The 18,996-nt window shown below is 39.1% G+C and overlaps 1 protein-coding gene across 5 annotated transcripts in view; it reads left to right on the forward strand.

The window, feature by feature from the left end:
• Positions 1-18,996, forward strand: part of KLHL13 (kelch like family member 13) — a 128,590-nt gene that overhangs the window by 59,003 nt on the left and 50,591 nt on the right. For 4 of the 5 annotated variants that reach the window (XM_077446924.1, XM_077446994.1, XM_077494151.1 and 1 more), the window contains 2 exons: positions 13,955-14,096; positions 18,228-18,360. In XM_077446924.1, coding sequence (XP_077303050.1) covers positions 13,955-14,096; positions 18,228-18,360 — 275 coding nt within the window. Of the gene's footprint in view, positions 1-10,818; positions 10,946-13,954; positions 14,097-18,227; positions 18,361-18,996 lie in introns of those variants that run through there. The other variant, XM_077447072.1, reaches the window with a different exon arrangement.

An 18,996-nucleotide genomic window follows, 5' to 3' on the forward strand; every position in this document is an offset into this window, starting at 1 on the left:
CCCCTCACGATCTTAAAACAGCATTTCCTCCATTCAGTGCAGAGCCATTCTCTGCTCACTGCTGACAGCTGCCAAGTACAAAAAAAAACAGGCAGCCAGACAAGTTTTCAATATTGCTTAGGTGGAGATCACTATAAACATTGTAACATTTCATTTTTATATCAAAGGGATGAGCTTCTGTCTGTGAATGAGGGCAGTTTAACCACGTAAAGACTAAAGCTTTTTGATTACTTGTTGCTTACAAGTTAAGTGTTTTTTGCTAGAAAATTGCTTAAAACCCCCAAACTTAATATAAAAAAGAAATAAAATAAAAAAAATATATCTCATTTATTCTATAATATAATAATAATTTATTATTTTAAGCAGAGACCCTAGAGAATAAAATGGCGACTGCATTGTGTGACAATATTTTATGTCGCTCTGTATTTGCGCAGCGGTCGTTCAAACGCTATTTTATTCTTTTTAAATACACTTTAGCGTTTATTTTTTATTTTTTTAAATCATTAAAGTTAGCCCACTTTTTTTGTATAATGTGAAAGATGTTACACCATGAGAATCATGGGAGAATCGTGATCTTTATTCTAAGCAAAAAAATCATGATTCACATTTTAGTTAGAATCGTGCAGCTGTAATTGACGGCGGAGGAATAAATGGCCAGACGTTCACTGGGATTAAAATCAATGGCTCACTTTCCTCGGCCTTCTCATTGGGCAGCGGTACTGGAAAGGAATGCCCCTCGTCACCTTTTATTGCTTTATAGCCACAAGTTTAAAAAATCCAAAATATAAAGGGCATAAGGGTAAGGCCAAAAGGAACATAAATTGGCCACGTTTTGAGGAGGATGTTCTGTTGTGTATTTGCTTACCTGAAATACGTCTTCCCTCCTCCCTGCAGAAATGTACCAGTCTTATGGCCCATACACATGATCGGAAAATCATAGACAAATACCGATTTTCAAAGCGATCGTACAATAATCTGATCGTTAATACTCAGCTTTCGAGAGCTGATCACGAAAGTTCATCTGCTATTATCATTTTTTTTTTTCTTTTACAATTTGCGTTTATTCAGTACAATTGGCCGGAAATGCAATACAAATGCACTACAACACATTACATCACTTTTACATTTTTATTCTATCACGGGGGGGGGGGGGGGGGACTAGGTTTACTGGATTTTCAGAAATAGCGCTAGGCAGTATTGCTATAGAACATTGAATTGCCGCTTTGGGAAGAAATGGTTAACAGTCTCCCTTGATAGCGCATAATTTTTAGAAGTCTTCCAAAACCTTTGCATTCTGTTGAGGCTTCTTTATCATATAGAAAAGATTTTTGTTTCTGCTAAGCTTGGGTCCAACCCACTATCTCATAGCTGTATAAGCCCTTACGCACTCTTGATTACACAGGGACTCTGTTTTGCATAGTTGAATGGGAATGGAGATTTGGATTCAAATTTCTTCAGATGTAATGAATAAAATATTGAAATTGGTGTACTTCCCTTTTTTATTTTTTTTATTTTATTTTATTTTTTTATAAATCCATCTGTTGCAGAGAGTAACAAAATTGTTGACTAGGTAGTATTCTACCTGTGTGTGTGTGTGTGTGTGTGTGTGTGTGTGTGTGTGTGTGTGTGTGTGTGCGCTTACATAAATGGGATAAGTAGGAGTCCCTATTATGCTGGAAATGTAATATATTGGGGACATTGTCCCATATATAGTGGCGCTACCTCCGATTCAGATATACTGGAGACGAATATTGGAATTGGTGAACCAGATATAATATGTTTCCATCCCCCTTTGCCTCAAGTAAATTTTCATTCTTTATATATATGTGTGTGTGTGTGTGTGTGTGTGTGTGTGTGTATGTATATATATATATATATATATATATATATATATATATATATATATATATATATATATATATATATATATTTATAAATAAAAAAAAAAGCTACCCCACTGTTGAATGTAAACAAAAGTAAAATTCCCGAACACTGGACAACTTCATCTACTCTGACCCTACCATCTGAATGTTGCTGCTGAATTCAAGACTCATCGGACCAGGCAACTTCTTTCCGATCTTCTATTGTCCAATTTTGGTGAACCTGTGTGAATTGTAGCCTCGGTTTCCTGTACTTGGCTGACTGCTGTTGTAGCCCATCTGCTTCAAGGTTCGATGTGTTGTGCGTTCAGAGATTGTATTCTGCATACCTTTGTTGTAAAGCGTGGTTATTTGATTTACTGTTGCCTTTCTATGGTCTTGAACCAGTCTGCCCATTCGCCCTCTGACATCAACAAGGCATTTTCTTCCACACAACTACCGTTCAGTGATTATTTTCTCTTTTTTTTGTTAAGCCCAGAGAGGGTTGTGCGTGAAAATCCCAGTAGATCAGCAGTTTTTGAAATGCTCAGTCCAGCCTATCTGACACCATGCCTTATTCAGTTTGGTCTTCACCACATCTAGATGCCTAAATGCATTGAGTTGCTGCCGTGTGATTGGCTGATTTGCAATTTGTGTTTTACCAAACATTTGATCAGGTGTACCTAGTAAAGTGGCCAGTGAGTGCATATTCCCAGAGGGGAATGTCGTGTGTTAATCGATAAAAAAAAAATTGTTTTTAAGACTTCCTATTTCATCTGGGCAGAGTGGAACTTTTTATAAATGTTGTGTATCTGCCCAGACAATATAGAGTGAATCACTCCACTCATGTGGCTAGATCTTAAACCGACCTTTGCATTGCTAAGATATGTTTTGATATTCAGGAATGGTTGCATAGCAAAGGCATTAAGCTTTTGATCTTGTGGATCTGGCTTAAATCTTTTTGAGTGTAAAATAATCCAGTCTATTGCTATGTCTCAAGGTTCAGGGCAAATCCAGGCGTTCCCCTGCAGATTTTGTAAGTTTGCCCACTTACAAGGAAATTGTCTATAGGTTTTATCGTAGGCCTATTTTAAATGCTATAGACAAAATATCAACCAAAAAGCCAGAAAAAAAAAAAACATGCGACTCAAATGTTATACGTTGATTTGCAGTTTAGTGAGTAAGTATTTGATCCCACGCAAAATCTGATTTGGTACATCGTGGAGAAAACCTTGTTGGCAAGCACAGAGGTAAGATGTTTCTTGTAGTTGGTGACCAGGTTTGCACACATCTTGGGAGGAATTTTGGTCCACTCTTCCTTACAGATCTTCTCTAAATCCTTAAGTTTTCTTGGCTGTCATGTGGCAACTCAAAGTTTTTCAGCTCCCTTCATAAATTTCCTGTAGGATTAAGTTCTGCAGACTCCATGACCTTTTAATGTGCTTCTTCTTCTTGCAACACTCCTTTTTCTGCCTTGGCGGTATGTTTTAGGTCTTCCTGCATGATAATGACCCATCTCCAGTGTTCTGGCTGAGGCAAGAAGTTTCTCATCCAAGATTTTGCAATATATAGTCCCGTCTATTGGGCCCCTTTATGCAGCAAAGCGTAATGTTTCCACCTCGTGCTTGACTGTAGGAATGGTGTTCTGAGGCCGCGTACACACGGGCGGACTGTCTGGCCAACTAAGTTCGTCAGACAATCCGACAGACAGTCCGTCCTACTTTTGAATGAACGGACTTGACCACACACGATGAACAGACAGTCCGCTGTAAGCTTGCGCGATGACGTGTACAGCACGTACGACGGGACTAGAAATACGACGTCCAATACACTGCAATGCAACCTTCGGCCGTGTAAATCCTTTCTGAGCATGCGCCATACTTAGTCCGTCCAACTTGCCTACACACAAGCGGACTGTCCGCTGAAACCAAGTTTGGACGGACTGTATTACGGAAATTCCGAAAGACTTAGTCCGCCAGACTGTCCGCTGAAAAAGTCAGCTGAAGCCCACACACGAGCGGATTGTCCGCTGAAACACGTTTCAGCGGACTAAGTTGGACAGACAGTCCGCCCGTGTGTACGCGGCCTTAGGGTCATAGTCACCATTTTTCTTCCTTCAAACATGGTGAGTCGTGTTAATGCCAAAGAGCTCCATTTTGGTCTCATCTGATCACAGCACTTTCATCCTTCTCTGAATCATTTAGATATTCATTGGCAGACTTCGGATGGGCCTGTTCATGTGCCTTCTTGAGGAGAGGGACCTTGCGAGCACTGCAGGATTGGAGTCCATGGCAGCGTATTGTTACCAATGGTTTGTTTGGTGACTGTGGTCCTAACTGCCTTGAGATCATTCACAAGCTTCCATGTAGTTCTAGGCCAGTGATGATGAACCTTGGTACCCCAGATGTTTTGAAGCTACATTTCCCATGATGCTCCACTACACTGCAGTGTGCATGAGCATCATGGGAAATGTAGTTCCAAAACATCTGGGGTGCCAAGGTTTGCCATCACTGTTCTAGACGGATCCCTCACTTTTCTCATCATCCTTACCCCATGAGGCGAAATCTTGCATGGCCCTCCAGACTGAGGGTCATTGATGGTTATTTTGTATTTCTTCCATTTGCAAATCACTTCTTGCTAATGGCCTTGTAGCCCAGCCTTGTACAGGTCTACAATCTTGTCCCTGAACTCATTTGACAGCTATTTGGTCCTTCCCATGATAGTGAGGTTTTAATGGAAGAAAGATTCTGCAGACAGGTTATCTGTGATAATAAAATTAAAGATCATTCCTTTCTTTGTAAGTGGGCAAACATACAAAGTGTGGGGTATCAACTAATTTCTCCACTGTAGTATAACCTGTTTGTTTAAAAAAAAAATCCCTTTACAGTGACTTTAACAGAGAAACAGATCTATTATCAAATATTCCTGTTTTTTTCTGAGCCTGCTATCACATACGAATTGCACTGGGGTCATAGTTCTTTGAGTTGTCAGAGCTCTCTGTGTACAGAAATGTATTAGAAGAATGCATGACTACTGATGAATGGTCCGTAGTCTATCTCCTCTTAAAGGAGAAGTCCAGCCTAAGCTCGTTTGGCTCGGCTTCTCCTATGGATCACAGGAGTGCATTTCATTTTTGCACTCCTGTGACCTGTTTTCAGCAGAGAGCGGACTTCAGTCCACTCTCTGCTGACGTCACAGAAATCATTTTTTTTTTTTTTAAAACATAATGCCTGAAAACAATTAGGTGGTATTAAAACCAAAAATGTAATACATTGCAGCTTATCAATCATTAGATGTTGTGGCTTTATAAGCTTTTTTTTTTTTTTTTTTTTTGATCTGTCCAGTAACACTACCTGTATTAGAATGCCCCCACTTTGGATGAAGGAGCACCTTTTGGACAGGCAGTGTTGTTAATCTGGGGGGAGGGTAGTGTTTGCAGCACTAGCAGACATAAATATACTAACAAATTGAAGCTAAAACGTTATAATCGGCTGCAGCAAACTGTGTTTTCACCTTTAGGATACAGGTATTAGATGAATAAAATCTGGCCATTGTGATCACCCCTGTCAGTGTTGGTTTCTCTCAACTCTGTAAGGGTTCTTTCACAATTGTGTTAAATTTTAAAGCAGCCTAAAAGCATATTAATGCACTTATAGCATCAATGAGCACTTGGGGTGTGTTTTACAGATGTTCATCTGTTGCATCAGGCAACACTTCTCAAACACCCCCTGTTTTTTTTCTTTTTTTTTTCTTTCTTCTTGCAAGGCTAAAATGGAAATTTTATCACTTTTGACGCTTTGCAACCGCACTGTAAACGCCAAAGCGCCCAGGCTTGCCTCGCAGCACAATGAAGCAACACTAACGCTGCAGTGGGAACGTCTCTATCCGCTCCCTATTGTAAAAATTCTGTGTGACATTAATTGGCGTTTGGGAAGCATTAAATGCGACCAAATCACCTATTTTTAACGCCTGTGTGAACTGTGAGCCTTAATAGCTTGTTCTATTGAAAAACAAACTTGCAAAAAAACGTACGGGTCGGATCACCTGGTGAAAATGAAGGAAAGACGGGTTTAAAAGAAAACAAATGCAGCCATCACATCTAAGATTTGGTAAGCTGCAATAAAATACTTTGCTTTTGGGTTTAATACCACTTTAAAACCGATCTGGAGCTCTGCAGTTCTGCTGCATATGTCTGGCAGAGGCCTGGAGATGGGAAGGAATGGACAGGTTAGAAAGTGTCAAAGATAAAGATCAAACCTAATAGACACTAGTCTAATTAAAGACCCATATCTGATCTCGCACAGAACACGGAAGTATGTTTGTGTGTATATACACACACACACGTATATTTATCATTTTTTGATTAACTACTTGGGTATATCAGGGAGTATAACGAGCATGCTTCGCTGCATATACAGAATGATTTTACTGTTGTGGGTTTAGTAATATTTAAATATATATTTAATATATATCCTTCACTGAGCTCTGGATCCAGAAGTATGGGAAAGCAGTACTATGTGGCATTTTCCTCCACCCCAAACTCACTCATCCACACTATATTGCCAAACGTATTAAGCCACCAATCCAAATCATTTGGTGGTGGGGGGGATTATGGAGTTGAGTTGTTTTTCAGGGGTTGGACTTGGCCCCTTAGTAACAATGATGGGAACTCTTAAGGCGTCAGCATGCCAAGACATTTTGGACAATTTTGTACTCCCAAATTTGTGGAAACAGTTTGGAGATGGTCCCTTCTAGAGGTTGACAGATATGGATTTTTCTCTGGCCGATGCTGATATTTAGAAATCGCGGCGGCCGATGTATGATGCTGATTTTTATTTTTATTTTGGTGGGGGCTGATATATTAAGCCGTTTTTTCCTTTTTTTTTTTTTTTTTTTTATCCCCCCCCCCCCTCATCTCATAAAATCTAACCATTAGACACCTTTCACACTGGGGCGTTTTTCAGTCGCTTTTGGGCTAAAAATAGCGCCTGTAAAGTAGCTCCCCTGCAGTCTGTGTGTGAAGAGCCCGAGTGCTTTCACACTGAGGCAATGCGCTGGCAGGACGTTAAAAAAAAAAAAAAAAAAAAAAAAAGTCCTGCAAGCCGAATCTTTGGAGTGGTGTACACCGCTCCTCCACCACCCCTGCCCATTGAAATTAATGGGCACCGCTGCCAAAGCGCCTGCAATGCAATTTGGCAGCGGCGATTCACAGGTGCATTTAACCCCTTCTTCAGCCACTAGCTGGGTTATAAGTGCCCCGCTAGCAGCCGAATAGCGCTGCTAAAAGGACTAGCAGCGTTTTACTGTCAATGCCTGCCCACTCCAGTGTGAAAGCAGCCTTAACCACTTCAGTTCCGGACCAATAAACACCTTAAGGACCAGAGGTCTTTTTGCAATTTCGCACTGCGCTGCTTTAACTGGTAATTGCGCGGTCATGCAATATTGCACCCAAACGAAATTTGCGTCCTTTTCTTCCCACAAATAGAGCTTTCTTTTGATGGTATTTGATTGCCTCTGCGATTTTTTTTTTTTGCGATATAAATGAAAAAAGAGCGAAAATTTTGAAAAAAAAAGATATTTTCTTCTTTTTGTTATAAGAAAAATCGAATAAACTAAATTTTAGTCATACATTGAGGGCAAAATTTATTCAGCCACATGTCTTTAGTAAAAAAAATGTCAATAAGCGTATATTTTTTGGTTTGCGCAAAAGTTATAGCGTCTACAAACTAGAGTACATTTTCTGGAATTTACACAGCTTTTAATTTATGACTGCCGATCTCATTTCTTGAGGTGCTAAAATGGCAGGGCAGTACAAATCCCCCCCAAATGACCCCATTTTGGAAAGTAGACACCCCAAGGAAATTGCTGATGGGTATGTTGAGCCCATTGAATATTTATTTTTTTTGTCCTAAGGGATTGAATAATGACAAAAAAAAAAAAAAAAATTTTTTTTTACAAAAAGTTGTCACTAAATGATATATTGCTCACACATGCCATGGTTATATGTGAAATGACACCCCAAAATACATTCTGCTGCTTCTCCCGAGTACGGGGATACCACATGTGTGGGACTTTTTGGGAGTCTAGTCGCGCACGGCACCCCGAAAACCAATCACCACCTTCAGGATTTCTAAGGGTGCAAATTTTTGATTTAACTCCTCACTACCTATCACAGTTTCGAAGGCCATAAAATGCCAAAATAGCACAAAACCCCCCCAAATGACCCCATTTTGGAAAGTAGACACCCCAAGCTATTTACTGAGAGGCATGTTGAGTCCATGGAATATTTTATATTTTGCCAAAAGTTGCGGGAATATTACAAACTTTTTTTTTTTTGCACAAAGTTGTCACTAAATGATATATTGCTCACACATGCTATGGGCAGAAGTCAAATTACACCCCAAAATAAATTCTGCTGCTTCTCCCGAGTACGGGGATACCACATGTGGGGGACTTTTTGGGTGCCTAGTTAACTAGCTACCTAGCGACACTAGCGACACTGATGCAGCGTTCAGAAAAATTATCGCTTAGTGACACTGGCAAAAGGGGGTGAAAGGGTTAACTAGCGGAAATCAGGGGGTTAAAACCATTATTGGGTAGTATATCGGGGTACCTAGCGCTATAAAAACCTGGCGGTGAACCTAAAAAAATAACTAGCTACCTAGCGACTGTAGCGACACTAATGCAGCGATCAGAAAAACGATCGCTTAGTGACACTGGCAAAAGGGGGTGAAAGGGTTAACTAGCGGCAATCAGGGGGTTAAAAACATTATTGGGTAGTATATCGGGGTACCTAGCGATAAAAAAACCTGGCGGTGAACCTAAAAAAATAACTAGCTACCTAGCGACACATGCAGCGATCAGAAAAATGATCGCTTAGTGACACTGGCAAAAGGGGGTGAAAGGGTTAACTAGCGGCAATCAGGGGGTTAAAAACATTATTGGGTAGTATATCGGGGTACCTAGCGCTATAAAAACCTGGCGGTGAACCTAAAAAAATAACTAGCTACCTAGCGACTGTAGCGACACTAATGCAGCGATCAGAAAAACGATCGCTTAGTGACACTGGCAAAAGGGGGTGAAAGGGTTAACTAGCGGCAATCAGGGGGTTAAAAACATTATTGGGTAGTATATCGGGGTACCTAGCGATATAAAAACCTGGCGGTGAACCTAAAAAAATAACTAGCTACCTAGCGACACTAGCGACACATGCAGCGATCAGAAAAATGATCGCTTAGTGACACTGGCAAAAGGGGGTGAAAGGGTTAACTCTAGGGGCAATCAGGGGGTTAAATCTTTATTGGGGGGTGATAGGGGGCTACCCTGGACCTAACACTAACTGTCCTGACAGTTTTTACTGTCACAACTGACACTGAATGCATTGATCAGTAAAGAAATGATCAATGCAATCAGTGACACTGTGACTGGGGGGGGAGGGGGGGCGGGGGGGGGATCGGGGGGGGTTTGTGTGCCTGTGTGTACCTACATGTCAGTGTAGTGTTCGTGCAGACTTACTTTTACTCTTCTCCTCGTAGTCCGGTCAAAAAGACCGCCCCGAGGAGAATGACATCACTTCCTCCTTCCTGTGTAAACAATACACAGGGGAGGAAGCTTCTCATTGGCCAGGAGCGATCCAGAGGGGGTGGCCGAAAACGAACGGCCATCCCCCTCATCACGGATCGCTGCTGGACCGAATCGGACCGCCGTATCCAGCGGGAGGGGGTCCGATGGGACCCCCCACCCGCTGGAAGGCAATCACGTAGATGTACGTGATTCTGCCTGCCTGTGCCATTGTGCTGACGTACAATGGCAATACGGCGGTCCTGAAGTGGTTAAGTAATAAGTGATACAGAAAACTTCTCACATTTAAACATTTATTAAACAAAATAAACCTCCAATCAGTTAACTTGTATGTATAATTTAGCTAAAAAAAAAAAAACCTATATATTAAATACACAAAAACAGATGAAAAAAAAATGGGCTAACTTTGCTGTTTTTATTTATTTATTTATTTATTTATTTTATTTTTTTAATCATTGGTGTATTTTTTCCAAAATTGCGTTTGAAAGACCGCTGCACAAATGCCGTGTGACATAAAATATTGCAGCAACCGCTATTTTTTTCCCTAGGGTCTCTGCTAAAAAAAAATATATATGATTTTTGGGGCTTCTGAGTGATTTTCTAGCAGAAAATACAGGATTTTTACTTGTAAGCAACAAGTGTCTGAAAAGATTGTGTTTAAATGGTTAAACCGAGAACTCTACACAGGGAGTTCAGCCCATTGAAGAAGATGAAACATTGCATCTCTGATATTTTCTTGGCAGACTGCCCAGTTCAGGCAACTTGCATTGACTTCTATTACAGAAGTCTTTTGCAAGTAGTGCTAAAGATATAATCTGCCTTTTTTATTATCACAATCGCTGATGCCGATTGATTTAAAAAATGCCAAATATCGGCCAATATATCAGTCGACCTCTAGTCCCTTCCTGTTCCAACATGACTGCGCACCAGTGCACAAACAAGGTCCATAAAGACATGGATGAGCAAGTTTGGGGTGGAGGAACTTGACGGGCCTGCACAGAGTCCTGACCTCAACCCGATAGAACACCACCTTGTCCACCTTAGTGCCTGACCTCATAAATGTGCTTCTGGAAGAATGGTCAAACATTCCCATGGACACACTCCTAAACCTCATGGGCAGCCTTCCCAGAAGAGTTGAAGCTCTTATAGCTGCAAAGGGTGGGCCAACTCAATATTTAACTCTATGGTCTAAGACTGGAGTGCCATTAAAGTTCATGTGCGTAAAGGCAGGTGTCACAAAACTTTTGACAATATTGTGAATGTCGTGGTGTGTGCAGCCAATACACATCTCTTTATCTTTCGCATCTGAAGTTGTAAAGGAAATAGCGGCTTCCTGAGTCTTTTTCATTCTTGAGTAAAAGTTTCTTGTGAAACTTGTCAGATACTGCTCCCTGACACTGGCAATCCGGCTTCATATCTGTCACTTCATACTCATAAGACACTTTTTCACTTGGCGGAACATATTTGGCAAAGAGTCTTTGTTTTTCTATGGCTTTTAATGCAAGGTATACAAGACAAAAGAACGCTTGAAGTACATGGACATTTCACTCCCTGCATTTAGTCATGTTAGGGATACTTTTGAAAGATGCATTTTCAGAAGCAAAAAACCACCTGAGCAGAGCACTTAAGATTTGTTGATGCTTTCTGCTGGTATTGTGGTTTGTACATTTCTAATTTTGTGCTACATTTTAGGGAACATGTTTTGTCTTTTTTTTCTTTTTTCTGAACTGAAGCTTCTCTTCAAAAAGCAAACAAACAAAATCGTGATCATTCTGTTGTGTTTGTTTGTTTTTTGTTTTTATGCATTTTGCATGGCTTATGGGTTGCTAAAAATGCTCCATAGCTTTTTGTATCTCCTGAAATTCTTGGCTTGCAGAGAAAGTAGAACAGCAACGTTACCCTTTGTGAAATCAGTTCTGTATCTTTTTTCTATTGCTGTTAACACCGGGTCACCATTATTGGCAAGGTGCATTGTACATTTCTTTCCCATTCTGGTCTCTTTGCTAGCTGCTTCAATATTAGCTGTGGCAGTGTTAAAGGTTTGGTTGTTTAGAATTGTGTGTGCACTTGAAGATGTTTGATTTCTTGTTTAATACATTTTTATTGAAGTTCACAATACAGAAGTACAAGCATAAACCTACACGTGTACATATGAAATGTTTACAACATAACCGTTTGCACGGCACAGCTTAAAGGGAATATTGGAAAGAAAGGGGCAAAAAAGGAAGCAAATATGTAGACTGGGTAGAGAGTCAGTCTATAACAGGTTGATTGGAAAATCTTCAGTAAATTCAACTGTATCACAATTCCCCCCCACGTTCTAGGTATAGTAATCCATGTACAATCAGCTCTATCTAGTCTAGGGGTGATGGAGCTACGGGTATTTTTTTTTTTTTTTTTTTTTTTTAAACTATTGATGACAATATAGAATACACAACGTTGGACTCTATAATTCAAATTTTTTTTATTGTGCTTTTTTTTGTAGTGGTCATCAATCCTTTGTGTACTTTTTGTATCTTTTACTAGTTATCTTTATTTTTAGTAATCTTCTTGTCTTAAAATGAATACGTACCCCCAACTGTAAGCAAATGTGATGATACAGGGATGTAAAATTGACTGAAAATTTACATTTTGTGTAGACAAACATGACTTTGTTTTCATGTCATTCTGGTTTTTGTGTGATTAATTTAGTTTAAAAGCAGATGGACTTTGCATGGTGGCAAACAAAACGGGTAAATTACCTGTTTTTAGATGTACCTTCTTTTCAAAAGATATATTAAGGAAAAAATAGTTTAGTTTTTTTGCTTTTTTTTCAGTACTTTTCATTGTGCATTAAGAACAGAAAATGTTAGTATTTTAACAGTAAATGCGCTTCCAAAGCATTTTTGTTATCGGTCATTATATTTGATGAATGATAACTGGGAGCATATTTTTGATGAAACACAACATCAACACTTCATTGTAGTAGAATTCTAATTTTGAACTACAGCAGCCATATAGATTGAGGTTTTATGGTGGTCGGATCAGTGAAAGACTAATGGCAACATTTTTTTTTTTTTTGTCATTGGGAAGATATGACAAAACCCCAACTTCATATCAGAACCTGTAGTTTCAAGCTGTTAAGCTTGATAAGCAGGGCTGCTGTTCGGAATTATGGGTATTATATTATGCCGGTAAGGTAAGGCAACAATACAACACCACCTCAATGCCTGTCAAATACTATCTGAAAAGCGATATAAAGTCAGATTCACTCTTTAGTTCACTCTGCTAGTGTGACTGAGCTCTAGGGGCTAGTTTACACTAGCATTGTTTTTTGAAGAGTGATCTGCTTTCTGGATTGCTCTTGCGAGAGCTCTTTACATGCAGTGAGGAGACATTGTATCACCACCTCCACCTGTTTTAACCCCATAAACCCTGCTGAAGTGCATGCAGTTGCTGGGCACCTCCATTCAGTTGAATGGGCCATGTTCAACGGGTAGTACTGCCTGCTTAGCGTGACGGAGGGGATATTTTTTTCCTGTCAGTGCAAAGCTTTACGGTATACATATACACCTAAACAGCTTTACTGTGATCTCATAATGATTGATATTGATCATCATAAGCATCTTACTGTGCTTCTGAAGATCATCATCCTTATAATGGTGATCACAGTAAATGTGTTTAGGTGTAATATGCTGTATGGCTGTTTGAATACTACAGACTAACTGCATATCTTGAGCTGAACCTGGGCACCCACTGAGAAGGCCTGTTCTCTCTGCACCACACTGATCCCTTAGTAAGCGGCCGGCATTCCCCAAAATAAAATAATAATAATCCTTCTGTCTGGACCAAAATGCAGTAAAAAGCTGCCCAGACCTCGCACAGGAGGACCGATTCTACTTACTCTTATGGTCGACCCTGAGCTTGCGCATGCATTTTTATTCCCTAATAATCTACTTTACAATAAATGGTCATACTATGAATGTTGAAAACTATGGTTGTTGATAAACCTACTATATTAGTATATCGGGACCTTTTGCAATGAGTGTTTTTTTTTCTTTTTTTTCTTCTGCTGAATGGTAAATGTACACCAATATAACATATTCCTACATGTCTGTGTGAAGCCATTGCCGTAGTAGGTAGAACAGTAGTCTGTCTATCTGTAATTTCCCTAGTAGTTGTTTTCAGGCATTGGATTGGCATAACATCTACAACACTTTAGCAATCTGTGTTTTAATACCTTGCAGTCTTTGTGCAGGATGTCTTGGTGTATTGTGCTTGGGATACATTGTCACCCCGCATATCCTTCCCCCCCCTTCTTCAGTGCTAACCTTTTGGGTTTTCAAAAATGTTAACAAGTGATAATTTACACTGCTGAATTACACACTTGTTTTTTATTGCATGTAGCTATGGTTCTGTCCTTCCTTCTTCTTTTTTTTTTTTTTTTTTTTTTTTTTTTATTCATTTTTTTTTTTTTTTATGAATATTTTTTTCGATGTGTGTAAAATGTAGTTGCATTTCCCCTTATGTTTCAGATCTTTGGTAGAAGAGGAGGACCCTCATTTGAAAGTCTCTCTTGGGAACAACGATATGGGTGTGTCTGCTCACCTTCAGTCTTCAAAGACAGGCACCACTCGCTTCTTCACCAGCAATACACACAGCTCAGTAGTGTTACAGGTAGGTGATCTTCTGAAGTATTCCTTGAATTATATGGAAATCTATTAACAAAAATGTATTGTGTTGCAGATTGAAGTCCTTAGATGCAATGACAGCATTTGTTTTCTTTAAAGCCAGGGGTCAGTAATATGACAGCCGGGCAGACAGCAAGATTTGCCTTGTGAAAGGTTTACAATAGTTTTTCATTCATTTAAATTAATGTTTTAGGCTGTACGTATTCCGTTCCCTAACGGATGTGTGTAAACGAAACCCAGAAAAGATGGGACTTGCAAATTTAGGGGGGGACACTGCACCTCTAATATTTTAAAAGATCTGAAATAAATCTGTAATATGAATTGGCAAATGAGACAATTTTCGCTCTTCTTTATATATATATATATATATATATATATATATATATATATATATATATATAATTTTATATATTTTTTTAAACCTTTAAAATGTAATATGTCTTAAATATGACTGTATTGCGTATGCCAGAGCTGTTAGAAATGAAAGATGGAGTAAAAGGTGTAACACAAGATCGTGGTTGCATGTAGAAGCCGTGAGATTGTATGTCTTTTTGTTTAGCCCACTTCTGACTGTCAGGTAAAAGTGATCACCTTTTACAGTGATGGAGGTGTGGTCCCCCTATTGTAATGGCAATACAGTTAAAGTTTAAATTATTATTATTTTTTTTTATAATTCTCATTCTGTGCACACCCACAAATGCAAAAGGGTATTCTTGTGTCTGTAAACTGCAGTTGCACCACGCATAATATAGTACCATGAACAATGAAAGAGCAATAATTCTCGGGCAATCGTTTAAAGTTTACTCTACTGATGCACTGTAAAGGCATTTTACAATTTTTTTTTTTTTTACAGTGTCACCTATTGATGATTTTGAATACCATAATAATTTTCCATTTTGTAAGCTTATGCGGTTTTGAGGCTTAACACAGTTTGGTATCTATTTATTCTACACTATCTCATCTTTCTTTATGTACAAAAAAAAATGTTGAATAAAGTGTGCAATAAAATAGATTTTTTGTCAATTTTTTTATTTTATTTTTCTTGACCATATAGATTTGATAAACCGTTGTGCAAACAATACAGAGGATATGATACGATACCTCTGGCGCTATTAAAGTAAACCTTAAGTGATACAAATAAAGTGGTACTGCTTAATGATTCCACAGGTATCTCATAAATCAATACATACTCCAATGCACGTTAAATAAATAGAATCAATCAATTCAAAAAGTGACCATATAGATGAAAAGCATAAAACTGAAGTGAGTGGATCCTGTGCCCCATCACCACTTGGAAATATTGCACAAACACGTCACCTGGTGGATTATGGTAAGTAGCCTACTCACCAACTCACCATGAACCCTTTGGAACCCTATGGAAAAAGACAGGTCAGGTGAAGCTTTTTCCAGGTTTGAGGAACTGCCGACTTTGATGGAGAAATACTGCTTAGGTGCACCAGGAATAATGTTTAAATCCACGATTGCTCAGGAAAAAATAGAGAGAATGGGACCATGGCATAATATCGTTTTATTTTTAAAATTTGCATAAAAAAACGACCAAATGGCCTCTTACTTTAAAAGTGCCTTGCCTCGGCACTAGTGGGAATAAGCGTGTCAGGCCGGGTGGGTTAGAAGTTAGCCGTGACGCTTCTGCTGCTTGAATTGGCGTGCGTTCCACCCTCTGGACCTCGGAAACCGGAAGTTTGGAGCAAATGATGTGACCGGGATGCGCCTCGACGTACGTTTCTTCGTAATGAAAAGTAAAACTATATTATGCCATGGTCATGGTGAGTTGGTGAGTAGGCTACTTGCCATAATCCACTGGGTGACGTGTTTGTGCAATATTTCCAAGTGGTGATGGGGCACAGGATCCACTCACTTCAGTTTTATGCTTTTCATCTATATGGACACTTTTTGAATTGATTGATTTGTATTTATTTAATGTACATTGGAGTATGTATTGATTTATGAGATACCTGTGGTATCATTAAGCACTAGCACTTTTTTTTTCATATCACCTAAGGTTTATTTCACAAAGGCAGCCTCTGCACTTTGAGGGGAGCAGCTGAATAATAATTAATAATATCACAATTTTTTGTTCAAGCGTGGGGTATTCAATTTTCTTTTTTTCTTTTTTTTCATAATACAGAGGATATAAAGCAAATGACATCTACTTTTTTTATTCTACAGGGCTTCTGCTTCCAGAAAATATAATGTTCTGGTGGTTTTAAGTAATTTTATAGCTAAAAGTGCAAATGTTAACGTATGCAAAAAATGAAAATAATCTTCAGGTGCTTTTAACTTTCTGGCTTTTAAAATGCAGCAGAAGACTCCACCTGAGAAAACCATTAGGTTATTACCTAAGTGGTAGAAATTGTAGAAAAGAATAGGTTTTATTGTAAGCTTTTAAAATGTGTTCTGATAATGCAATGAATAAAAATAATATTCCAAAAGTAACGGCTGGGTTAAAGAGCCCTTTGCAAGTTGTACTTATAGGTAAGCCTAAAAATTGTAACGTAAGCAATCTTTGTAGCTAGCTTAAATGTATTAATTTACCTCTCTGTAGCAAGAACCAAGCATTATTTAGTTCAATGTAAATTCTAATACTACCAGCCCCTTGCTGCATAGGGTGTGATGAGCACAGCCTTCAGTCTAGACTTATCACGCTTACTAGGCTCACAGATATTGGAGAACTTCCTTTTTTTTTTTTTTTGGTTAAGCCACATGACTTGATTGTGTTTATCTGTCTATTCATTATGACCTGTATTTCTTGAAAACCATTTTTTGTCAGCTTTTTCCCCATTCGTACTTAAGGCGGTTGGCCATTTAGATCCAGTGGGGTTCCCAGAGATTAGCTACGATGGAAGCGCTATTAAAAGCAATAGGACGCTGACCGTTACTGCAGCTGTTTGCGGCTGCCTGCATGTAATTGCTTATAGGACGATTTTACCTGTGAATAATTGTTCCTGGATGCATACTATTTGCATCCAGGGCCTATCATTCGCAGGTGCTGTTTGAGCGATTACATGGGGAGTAGTTGTGAGTAGCTGCTGGAGCTGTCAGCCTCCCATTGCTTTTTTCATATTTTGTAAATTTAGAAATTTGTGAATGATTTGCATTACGGTTTCCATAGGTTAGAACAGGTGTTAAATTGTGTAGCATGCTTCACGGTTATACTGTCAGATTCCCCTCTAGTGGACAATACACTTAAATGTTTTAACTCCTGTAAGATGCCCAGGATTACAGCAGTTGCTGAAGTAATAAGCAAGTAGAACTTGCTTTTACTTTTGAAACCATTGAATCGTTAGCGTCATATGGCAGCATATCGCTGATTGTGTAACTCCTGAGGTATTGAAAGAAGTATGGGTTTACAAAAAACAAACATCCTTACTTGCCTAGATGGCTGCAGCATCTATTCAATGCTGCAGCTGTCCCCTGCTGGCTGCACACTGAGAGGTGCATAATCAAAGACCGCTGATTGCTCTGTTCTGTCTCCAGTGCACAGAGGGCTGGTGGCTGTCAGTCACTGGAGTGCTAAGCTGTGCAGGGTGTGGGAGCCGCTGTCTCAGAATCTCAGCGGCACAATGTGAGAGGCTGAGCCAGCTGCTGGTCAGACACCTGGGTGGTTCCCAACATTGTCGCTTCCTGCAGAGGCTGGGTTGGCTCTGTGATGCTGTTGGCTGAATCCAGAACTAAGCGCACTCCTGTGATCCCCAGGAGAAGTATGGCCAAAAAACTTTGGCCAACTTTAATTTAAGTCAGATAGTGCCCTCAGTGGATACTTGTATGGGCAATTGGGCGAGAAGGAAGATTCATTTTAGAAGTTAATATTAAAAAAAAATTTTTTTTTCCCTGTTAACAAATAGAATGGGTAAGAGGAGGAAAGCTCCAAATATCCACAGGCTTACTTAGATTGGACTTGACTAATGCATGACATTTATGTCTACTTCTCTTTTTGAGTCAGCATTTTGAATGTTTCTTTGCTCTCCAGGGTTATAATAATGTTGGTTATTTTAGTTTAGTTTGTTAGCAAAGATAATTCCTGCTCTTGTTCTGTCATGCAGATGAAAATTTTGCTCCGGGATCTATTTATCTTTTTCCATTGTGTGTGTTTCAGGGTTTTGACCAGTTACGAATAGAAGGATTGCTCTGTGACGTTACACTTGTGCCAGGTGATGGCGAAGAAATCTTTCCAGTTCATCGAGCCATGATGGCTTCCTCAAGCGATTACTTCAAAGCCATGTTTACAGGTAATTTATCTTTCTGTATCCATCAACAGTGCTCTTCACCAGGTTGTTGTATGTGTTAAATATTAGACCGCTGACAGTCCTCCCTGTGACCCAATCTTGATATGACAAAGCAGATACGTTTTCTAGTACAGGTGAACTAAAGGTATAAGTAACTATCTGTTCATTTTCTGTGTTTAAAATTATTTTGTGAAAAATAGAACTTCTCCACTATTATGGATTTAAATCATTTTGCCAGTAAAGTGGATGTAAAATAATGGGCCTTATAGGTAGTAGAACTTTGTGTGTTGCGGAAAGTAGCACATTTTTCATTTTGACAAAAAAAAAAAAATCCTTTGTCTTTAAAAACAATGTTAGTTGACATCTTGGTGCTGCTATTCCAATTTTATAGGAATTGTATATCTTCAACAGAAATGTGACTTGAGCATGACTTCAGTATTTTACTTTGTAAGTTTGCTGGTGTTTGATAATATGAATATGACATCAGTAGGCTTCTAATTTAGCTAAGCTAGATTTTTAAAACCGACTTTTGTACCGTGATAATGCTAGGTCTGTCTCTGGCCATGCTTGTCTGGACCTGGAGTCTAACACACTTTGGGCTTGTGTCAATGGCATCAGATTGAAATATTTCAGATTATT

This window comes from Lithobates pipiens, unplaced genomic scaffold, assembly GCF_037356315.1.
Source record: "Lithobates pipiens isolate NorthernLeopardFrog02 unplaced genomic scaffold, aLitPip1_a1.2 Scaffold_1, whole genome shotgun sequence".
Taxonomy (NCBI): Eukaryota; Metazoa; Chordata; class Amphibia; order Anura; family Ranidae; genus Lithobates; species Lithobates pipiens.